The 10,775-nt window shown below is 40.5% G+C and overlaps 1 protein-coding gene across 1 annotated transcript; it reads right to left on the reverse strand.

Moving 5' to 3' along the window:
- Positions 1-7,146: 7,146 nt before the first annotated feature.
- Positions 7,147-10,143, reverse strand: TMA7 (translation machinery associated 7 homolog). The gene is made up of 4 exons (XM_083354814.1): positions 9,958-10,143; positions 9,170-9,225; positions 8,960-9,047; positions 7,147-7,349 (listed from the first exon to the last, which is right to left on the reverse strand). The coding sequence occupies exons 1-4, from the start codon at positions 9,971-9,973 to the stop codon at positions 7,315-7,317; spliced, it is 195 nt and encodes a 64-aa protein (XP_083210940.1). The 5' UTR covers positions 9,974-10,143; the 3' UTR covers positions 7,147-7,314.
- Between the last annotated feature and the right edge of the window lie 632 nt (positions 10,144-10,775).

Genomic DNA, 10,775 nt, shown 5'->3' on the forward strand with positions numbered 1-10,775 from the left:
CTTTTTAGTCCCATATTTATTCTGGATGTAATCAATCCATTTTTTTCCACTCCAGGATATATCGTTGTTGCGAATGATCTTTCAAATACGCCGAGATCTTTGCCATTTCCGCCAGGTTAGAAACTTTTAAAGTCCATTCCTCTATAGTCGGCAGTTCTTCCTTCTTCCAATATTGCCCTACTAAAAGTCTTGCTGCCGTAATTAAGTTCAACATCAGCTTAATGTCCACAACAGTAGTATCAGTAATAATACCCAGTAAAAACAATTGCGGACAAAACTTTATCCTTTTCTTAAATATCTTCTGTATATTCCACCAGATTTTAATCCAAAATGCTTTAACCTTTTTACAGGTCCACCATATGTGAAAATACGTTGCGTCTTCACCACCACACCTCCAACATTTAGTCTGGTAATTCGGATACATACTTGCTAGCTTTTTGGGATCTAAATGCCACCTATAAAACATTTTATAAAAATTCTCTCTTAGATTTTGGGCTTGCGTAAATTTGTGCAGAGTGTCTTTTGAAGCAGGGTGATTTCCTACCAAAGGCCTTCCAGTGGTGAGAGTCTGTGATCAGACGCAGGGAGGTGCGGTTCCTGAAAATTCCTCTTTGCGTTCACGCATTCCACACAAATTACCGTAGTCCATTGTGTGGGAATACAGACTTTGGAGACAGGGTATGATTGAATATAAACTGTATAATTAACGTGCGATTGCAGCATCACACATTCCTTACATTTGGGTAAGGAAGCCATTTGTACGTTGTTGTAGGAAGGCCACTACGGTTGCTGTAAAATGTTTCAGAGTAAACATTGTTTAGCTTCAACTGGTAGAGTTTACACACTGTATGTGTATGCGATGATTTCTCCTTCCCTGCATCCCTTATTTTTCCCAGGTTCTTGGTTTCTGATTGCCATTAAGTGCAGGGTTATGTATTAATTTGTTTGCATTTTTAATGGTTTAAATTATTTTAGCCACTTTAAGTGCTTTTTCAGCAGTAAAGTGGAATAACAATATATTTACTGAATGAGTGAGCAAAGAAATAATTGGCAATAAATGTTACAGGCTTTTTAAAAAGCTATAAGATTGTGCCGCCCTATTTTCGTATTCCACAGACATGTGTATTTTGATGCATAATGCATAACATAAGGTCTGGGAGAAATGGTCATCATTTAAGTAGCCATTAGAGGAAGAAGTCGCTTTTTCTGCATAAACCTAGTGTTGTTTCAGATCATGCTAGTTTGTGGATTTATTGCTATTGCTTTTATGCCTTGAGACCTAGGTATGAAGGAGGATATAAAACCATGTACCATTTGTAATAAAATATTGCATCATTCAGTACACATTTTTAAAAGTGGCCATGGGTATTGAAAAAACTCCCAAGAAAGTGATATGCATCTATCCTACAATTCCCTTTTGGGGTAAGCAAAGTTATGCAGAAGGCAAAAAAAGGCAAAAAAGGCTGGAGCTAAGAAAAGGAAACGTAAGTAAAATTAGTCTACAACACTGCTTGTCCATTTCTTTTAGGAATATGTGTTGGGGGAGATTGAAACAGTCAAGATAGCCACAACTATAAAATTGTATTCCCTTTAATGTGTTTGGCATGCACACAGAATAGCAATCACTCTTAGACTTATATACCACTCCTTAGTCCTTTACAGCACTGAGTGGTTTACAATGTCAGCATACTGCCCACAACAATCTGGGTCCTAATTTTATCAACTTCGGAAGGATGGAAAGCTGAGTCAACCTTGAGTCAGTCAGGACTGAACTCCTGGCAGTGGGCAGAGTTAGCCTGCAATGCTGCATTCTAACCACTGGGCCCCACAGCTCAGGAAAGGGGGTGGACCTTTAATTGCACAGTCATGACCGCCATCTTGACTTTTTTTTACTATGTTTATAGATGTTCTTGGCTCTTTAGACTGTTGCTTCTTCTCTGCCCATTTGCAGCTTCAGCCATCAAAGATTTTTATGGGAAAGCTCGCATTTTTGCCCCTCAAAGAGTTACCCATCCTTAAAACATCTGGAATCCTCTCCTTTACTTTTGTGATTTGTGGAAGTAGGAGAGGCATTGAATAAGGCTTAAAAACTGCCCAGAAAAATAAATAACCTGCCTCAAGGCTGTTCCTTTAAAGTGGGGGTGAATCAGCACTGAAAGGCTCTGACTGGTGAGGATAAGGGATAGCTGTTGTAGTGGCCCTAGAAATTCACTTTTAAAACTGAGTTATGTGGCCTCTTTCCAGGATTAAGGGCCTGTAATTTATGGAGTCAAAAGGTGTGGGCTTTACAGATCTGACCCACACCTGCCACATCTTTGTTAGAATTTCTTCCATATTTGTATCTAAGCTAAAATTACAATATCTGAAGAAGCAGAGTGTAGAGGTGATAGAAAGTTCAGCATTTCTCCTGTCCTACTTTCTCCCATTAAGCTGCATTACTAAATACAATAGGACGGAGGACAAAAATCCACTGAATGTCGTCTTCTGCATAACAATCAAGGAGTTCATCAGTGCTGTAGAGAGACCAGCATTCTCTCTCCAAATTCTTCTGAAATTTGAGCGGAGAGAAGCGAGTCAAGTAACTTGGAGTTTGATATCAGCAGGAATCCTCGTATATAACGTTCATACTGAACCACCAGGAAATGTCTTTATTGCATGTTTAGGGATAAGACTAGAAAGAGAAGAACAGGAAAAAGCAGTTACAAGGTGAATGATTCATTACAGCGGTGACCACTGGAAGACCTCAAGACCCAGGTTGGGAACAGATCATCTTAGAGAAGACGTATCAGTGTGGTTGCTAAGAATCATCAACCTGATGGCATATAATTCTCAACCAAAAGAATAAGTGATCATTATTAATGCTTTTTAATGCCTCCCCGATTCCATATGGACTCAAAAGTTCCTTAAGACGGGGTGTCTGCTAAAACGAAGCAAGGCTATGGTATGCACTTGAAAGAACACTGGGCTACCTGTATTTGCGGAGTCTGTCTGGCAGGAACAAAGATTGTTTACTCGCAGAGAATATGTAACACTTGTATCAATTCTAGGTGGTTAGAGGGCTGAAAACAGAAAGAGTTGCAAAGCACAGCTAGAAGTTAAGAATAGGGATGGCCTGGAACAAATATAATGTGTATTAGATAACTCTTGGAGTATTAGCCAAGGCTTAAGAATAGGGATGGCTAGTGATCAATGGATCATTTCTAAAATGTTTACTAGATGATTTGTTTTATATATCCCGCCTTATTCCACTTTCGGCTTTAGCGAAAATGTATAAAGCTTTCTTAAGTCTACTGTTCAAGGTTCCTTGGCATTTTCTAGCCAAGACCTCTTTTCTTGGAGCGCTTCAATTAAAGGAAATAAAAACCTGCATCTCATGTCTGGTGTTCTTCACTGGCTTCGGCACCAGGCTCAAACCCAAACTGGAGACAACACTTACTTCAGTCTCTTGGGAATTTGTACCAAATTAGAAAAGAAACCCACTTCCTCCATTTAATGACCTCTTATTTACTCAGGACATGTCTAGGTGAGTTAATCTGAAAGTAACTTTTATGGCTTCTAGCTATGGATGAGAAACTAGAACTGCAGTGTCTCCTCAGTTTTTTTTTAAATGATCTGAGGCAGGCCGGAATAAAGTGTGGCCGAGGGTATGGTTGAAAAAGTCAAGATGGTGGCCCCAAGCAGCAAACTGAAACTTTGCCTTTGGCCATAACTTGCACACGCCCCAATATTGGCCAAAATGCTGAACCAGCAAACCAGAATTGGTCTCACTATGCTGCTTGATGTGGATTGTACATCAAATTGTTCACCTGTGGTCAGTTTCATATGTGATGTGCAAATATGCAGTCTGCCAATGAATATAGAAAGATTAAAATTAATTTCTGAGGGAGATGGGCACTTAAGAAATATGAAATATAAACAACAAATAAATTTCCCCACATAAGAACTCCTTCAATATTTCCAGCAAATGCAACAATTATTACAAGCTAAGCTTGTAAGCCGCCCTGAGTCTTCGGAGAAGGGTGGGATATAAATGGAATTAAAATAAAAAAAATAAAAAAAAATAAAATATGTTCATTTTGCCCTGCTTTAAAAATTGTACATCCAAAAAAAACCCCGCAGCCAAAAGCTAGGTACTATTATTAAAAAGCAGGCTCCTTTTAAGCTGAGCCATGCAGATGACCAAATGCTGCAAGGAAGTGAAACAACTACTGACCTGTGTAGAATTGAGTCTGGCCTCCCTGGGCAGTGCCTCCTAGTGGCTGGACCTCATTTATCCCTCTTACAAGTATTTCCTATAGGAAATACCAGGCAGCACAGCCCTAAAAAGCAAAGGATGTTTGTGGATTTGAAAGACAATCATTTTAACACAGGGGTGTCAAACTCAATTTCATTGAGGGCCACATCAGCATTGCGGTTGCCCTCAGGGGGCTGGGTGGGTGTGGCCTACTGGGTGGGCGTGGCCAGCTCTACATCATTCGCATCAAGGGTGCCTATGGGGGCCTGGGCAGGAGTGGGACAGATCTGGGGGTCTCTGGCAGGAGGAGGGTCTCTGCACCAGGGCCAAGGCAGTGGGGGCCATTCCCTCACTGTTTCCAGGATGGCTTCGCGGGCCGCATGAAACCACTTTGCGGGCCAGATCCGGCCCCCGGGCCTTGTGTTTAACATGTCTGTTTTAACACAACATTTTTAAGGGTTAAAGAAGACAGTGATGTGATTTTTATTTTCCAGCCCCCTATTTAGACATGCTGAACAGTGATGGGACTGCTAGCAAGCGTTAATTGGAGAATTTGCACTGTTTTGCTTGCAAATGATCGTCAGGATAACATATGGACATTTAAGCATCACATACTTTCTTTCCTTCCTAACTTTATAATTACATCAAAGTCTTAGCTCCTGATGAACTAATCTCTGAAGTAGCTGAGGAACTCAATATCAACCAGCTACATTTAGTGCTTCAGTTGGTGAAGAAAACGTATTAAAAGATTTTGGTGATTCATTTGTCCTGGATGTTTTTCAGGTGGGCTGGAATTATGTCTCCTAGAGTTCCTGACTAATGTGGGAATTTTTTGCCACCCAACAATACCATGTTGTACTCATGGTACAGAAGAGCGAGACAACAATATGTAATTTATGGAGTCCTTGGTGGTCTATAAGGTTGGTGGTGGTTTGCTTGCAGACGTCTCATTACTCAGTTAGATGACTTGCATGAGTCTATTAATGTCGCCTTACAATAAAGTAGAATTAGTTTATCTGGTTGTGTTTCCTAATTGGTGTACCTGGTAAGGCTGATATCAGTCTTGCAAGTCTGAAACTATCATTCTCTCACCAGTTTTTTTTTACTGCCGGAAGAACTAGGGAGGGCCCCTTTTGAGTGTTTTGCACCACTCACTATCTCTGAGCTGTGGTCTATGCTCCTTCTTATCTGACCATTCCCTAGGCCAGGAGTCCCCAATCCCCCAGTCTGTGGACCGGTACCAGGCTGCAGCATGCCAGCAACCGGGCCTCACAAATAAGCAAAGCCCCACCTGCGGAGTGCAGGCAGCGCACAAAACCATGTCCACTCCGGTCCGTGGAGAAACCTCTCTCCATGTAACCGGTCCCTGGTGCCCAAAAGGTTGGGGACCTCTGCCCTAGGCAGCACCTCTCCCCCCCCATCTCCCAAGGTCTTTCCCACAAGCCATCACAGGAAGTGCTTTTAGACCTAAAAGATTGTTATTGTAACCTTACAGTAAGGTAGTGTTTAGTATTCATGGTTTCGGTTTCTTGTCTGGACTACCTCAAAGGGCTGACACATACTGACTGTGCTTATGGAGCTTCTCTCCCAGGTGAAAGTTTTGGCCACATTCAAGGCACCTGTAGGGTTTTTCATCAGAATATGTCCGCCAGTGGTTGACCAGGGTTGAGTTCTGGCTGAACGTTTTCCCACATTCAGAAGTTTGGTTTCTCTTCTGTCCAAGTGCCCCGGTGTATGATAAAATTCTTGCATTTCTTGATCCCCCAAACAGTTTTTCCTGGCCTTCATCTTCTCACGCTTTAGCACTGCTGTTGCTCTGCCGTAACTACCTGACATCAAGACTGGTGGTCAGCATCACATCTGAGTTTTCAGAGCCTTTGCAATGAGCCTTCAGTGTCCCAGTGTTTATCCTATGTGATTTGCTCTTATCTAAGGAAGCAACATTTCCACTAACCTGAATAATTGGAAATACACCTTTAATATACTGTCTAAAATACTGTCCAGCTGCTTTCAACAAGAGAGAAGCCCTCTTTGCATGCTCCCACAAACAGCTTTCTGAAGCTTGATCAGAGGGAGAGGGAGAAGGGGGGGATAGCTAGATTGCATGAATTCTTTAAACTTCAGGCCTTTTATTGTTGTTTTCAGGATCTCATTCACTCCAATCACAACTTTTGGGCCTTCCCTTCTCTCTTAGCCCATACTCTTTTCCTTCCTATATTTGTTCCACTATTCAATTCTGATTAATACTCTCATTAAACTACATCAATATTTTTAAATAGTGATTTCAGCTATCTGTCATGGCTTTGGTCTATTGAAGCTTTGACATATTCTATTTTTTTAGTAAGATAAAGTATAGAGTAGGTTACTAGCCTCAGTCATACCTGTTTTGTATGCAACATTCTTTGCTAAAGGTAAGAACAATGCCAGTCAATCAAATCTCAGTTTTATCCCATCCGTGCTCATGTTGCTCTATGCAAGCCAGCATTGTTAATCTAGAGATTAGCTTGCAAGCCCACAAATTCTGAGATGTGTGCAGTGTACTGAGATAGATGCCGGATATCTCTAAGTTTATCTAGCTTCAATAAAATGCCTTTTGAATAATTTCCCAATTTACAACTATGCAGGATTTCAAGTATAACCTAAATATCCAAACATCACCAACCATTCCCTTTAATGTGATAACCTCAGGCAGCGATTGCTAGTAAACACTATCAACACACTGCAATTAATACAATCTCCTTCAAAATATATTAAGACCTGGGGAACCTTATTCTAAAACAAGAAGCTACAAAAGTTTCCCCTCAATTTAGCACTTCCAAATATGCAGTTCCCATCACCCCTTGATCCCCTTTTCATATTCTGCATTTTCTGACTATCAGAAACAACAAAAAAAGAAACCATGGCTAAAAGAGTGAGCAGTCATTAAAACAAACCAATACTTTATTTTGTTTCAACAAAATGTACAAAGGTGCTTATATTAATGTTTCCCGCAACATTAGCTTGGAAATTCTTCCTACTGCTAAGCATCAAGGAAAGGAACTCATTCTCTTTTTTTTTGCCACAACAGTCCAAAGAACTCTCTACTTCTTCCCAGATTTTTTAATCCCGCCTCCAGCTGCAAAAAAAAAGGGGGGGGGAGGGAGAGAGATATATATCACCAATAGATTTAGACAGACAGCCGTAGACAAAAAAATTATAACTTATTTCTCAGCCTGAACTTTAAAGGTAAATGCTGCCTCAAATTGCTCATGGGTAAATGAACATTATATAATGTTCTTCAATTTACTTCAGAAGTGATAGCTGCCTCCTTCTCAGATGGTTTTATGACCTGATAATCTCTACCGAAGATTATTTCTATGAATCCACCTAATTTTTTTTAGATTTCTAGAAATGTTGCAATGTTTTCTACTGCATTTCCTTTTAGGATTAAAATGCTGCACATTTGGAAAATATGCCATGTTGTCTATCCAGGTTACATTCAGACAAAACTTGCTTCCATCTAAAAATGATCAACTTAATACCCTGAACATGCAAAATAAACCAGGAGGTTCTTTAAAAGAATTAAGGAAGTCTTTAAAAGGTAAGAAAATTTTATCAAGATACAATTAGAAAGATTTCTATATTACTTAGCTTTATCATCCAATAAATTCCAATGACCAACCCAATTAAAAAATATATTACTACTCTATCCTAGCTTGGTGCTATCTAGATGTGTTAGTCTACATCATACTTATTGGCAACAATACTGTATGAGCTGTATGAGCAAGGATGGGGAAAATACTTTCTCCTATATATTTTTACATATAAGCTCCATTGACTAGAATGTAGTTTCACAAATATGTTAAGAAGCTTGCCTAAGTTAGAAAGGGTCTACCAGCTAAGATGAAATCATACTTGAAATTCTACTGTAAAAAGTGGCAAGAGGAATATTTTCTTTGTCCCCCCTCAATTAGAATATATATGTGTACTCCACTATTGTTGTTGTTGTTAGTTGCAAAGTTGTGTCCGACCCATGAGACAATTCAGTGATCTGAAAATGTGAGTTCAGCTGGGTCTCAATTCAACATATAATTAAGCATTTTAAAACCATCTTGAATGTTAAAAAACAACATTTTCTCTCTTCAAAATAAGACATTAGCCCATCTCCCAAAGTGTACTGGGGTTAGGAGCAGTAGCATAATAGTTGAGGCAACTGCAGTAAAAGCAGAGGTATACATATGGGCCATGCCAATGTACATTCAATAAATCTTATTCACCAGCAGCATACTATCCCATGCCATACAAAGGACATAAAAATCAAGAATAGTTAAGACCCACAATATATCAGGAGTCTGCGACCTCTTCCGTTGTTGGGTACCATTGTTTGGTGTTACAGGCACACACACAAAAACCCTTAAATGACCAACATCTCATGTAATTCAGTAATTCATGCTGACAGCTGACATGCTGCAATGCTCACTGTTGCTTCAGGTTTCATGAGATTTAAGCTGTTTAATTTTTAGCAAAATGTTTGCTTCATTTTAAGTTTTCATAGGCTTTTTGGAGTTTTTTTCAAAATGAAAAACTGGTTAATTGAAACATTTTTTATACGCAGAGACTAAAATGATGTGTGTCTGGGTCTTGTGATTCACCATTAATTTCATGACAAATCCCATTTCCTTTTCCCAAACTCTTCTGTAGCTACACTGCTAGATTTGCAGGGAATTTTAAGAGAAAGCAACTTACTAAGTGGGCCCTTGCCAGCAGCTTTTGCCTTCAGCTCATCCAGTTTCTTTTGCTCCTCCTTCTGCTTCTGCTTGAAAGCTTTATCTTCCTATTAAGATATTTACCAACTAGAGTTAAAAACGGATACTAAGTATTAACCATTTTCTTAAATCATGCAATCTCACCAGAAGCCCCAGCCGCCACCTTCCCTTCCCTCTCACTTTTTCCCACCTCATCTAATTCTTTCGATTGCTTCTTGGGTTGCTTCAAGGGCTTTTTCTTCCCACCTACAGCAAAGGAGAGAGTATTAGACTACAGTGCAACCTGGCCTCCCAACCTGGCATCCTCTTGTTATTGCTGGGATTCCCAGAATATCTTAGTGGCTGAGAATTCTGGGATTTGAAGTCCCAGCATACCTGGAGGAACTGTTAGAGGGTTGTTTTTTTTTAAAAAAAAAGCCTTACACACCCAAACTAAGAACCTTCTCTGTATTTAGTTTCTCCAGGTGGATTCGACTGAACACTCCTATCACACCCGTCCAATATTTAATTTTTTTTAAAATTTTAATTCCATTTATATCCCGCCCTTCTCCGAAGACTCAGGGCGGCTTACAAGCTTAGCAGTAGCCTTCATTCTATGTATATGCCTGCTTATTAGGGCTTTCACACACAGCCCAAGCGGCATTATTACAAACAATATTACAAAAATATATTACAAAACATTATTACAAACAATTATTACAAACAATAACAGCTGGGCATGATAGGGCCTGGAGTCAAAGAAATCAGGAAGAAAGAAGCCAGATTATAGAAAGGACTCGATTGAAGCCTTCTCCCCCACGCATGCACCATAGGATTTACAGCAGGTTCCCCCTCTGCCAAATATTAGCACCCCAAAGCCTCTTCCCTCCTCTCCTCCCCAGAACCCCTCCGCTTCTGCCATCAGATCCCCCGCAATCCTCCCGCCCGCTCTCCAGCTGTCTCTCCATTATAACCCAGCCATCACGAGGCGAGCATTACCTTCGCGTCCCGACATGGCGCTTCCACTGGCAGGCGAAGGCGCTTCTTCTTACCTTCCGCTCGTCTCGCAAGAAAAGCCACCGGGGGATAACCCAGAAACCCGCCGCCTGGAAAAGGAGCTCAAACAGCCACTTCCGCCAGCATCCGTGACGGCGCAGCCATCGGCACTAAGGGAAAGCGCAATCTTAAGAGAGAGAAAAGGCGCAGAGGGACGCAAATTGTTCACTTCCGGAAATGGGTTAGCAAAGGTGATCGTCCTCTATAACAAACGTATTGGCGAGGAGTGTATATTTCAGTAGTGTGTGTGAAAAAAAGTATGGAGAGAGGGAGCGAGAGAGCATATTTATGTATACGTGGCACACTTTATAACATTTTTTTAATTTTTTATATAATTTATGTCAGGGGTCTTCAAACTTGGCCCTTTTATGACTTGTGGACTTCAACTCCCAGAATTCCTCAGCCAGCATACGCTGGCTGAGGAATTCTGGGAGTTGAAGTCCACAAGTCATAAAAGGGCCAAGTTTGAAGACCCGATTTATGTGATGTGACACACATGCATGGGGTACAGAGTGCGTGTGTATGCATGTATGTATGTATATATACAGAGACCCGCACATTCATATACATATGCACTCTCTGTACCCATGCATGCGAGTCGCATTTTATACATATTTATATATAGATAGATGGATGTAAATAGATCATATATGGAGTATATCTAAGAACTCGGTAGCAAAGATTACACAGCTCACTCTGAGCTACGTCTATTCTTTCTTGTTCTATAGGAAGAACTCGGAAGAACTCCAGCACGGGTGTAT

Source organism: Vipera ursinii (assembly GCF_947247035.1).
Source record: "Vipera ursinii genome assembly, chromosome: 2".
Classification (NCBI taxonomy): domain Eukaryota; kingdom Metazoa; phylum Chordata; class Lepidosauria; order Squamata; family Viperidae; genus Vipera; species Vipera ursinii.

Bases quoted from the DNA above. Each gene is read 5' to 3' on its own strand.
- TMA7 (XM_083354814.1), bottom strand. The intron at 9,048-9,169 runs GTGGGAAAAAGT...ATATCTTAATAG, and splicing joins AATCGAAAGAATTAGATGAG to GAAGATAAAGCTTTCAAGCA. The intron at 7,350-8,959 runs GTAAGTTGCTTT...TTTTTTTTGCAG, and splicing joins TGCTGGCAAGGGCCCACTTA to CTGGAGGCGGGATTAAAAAA.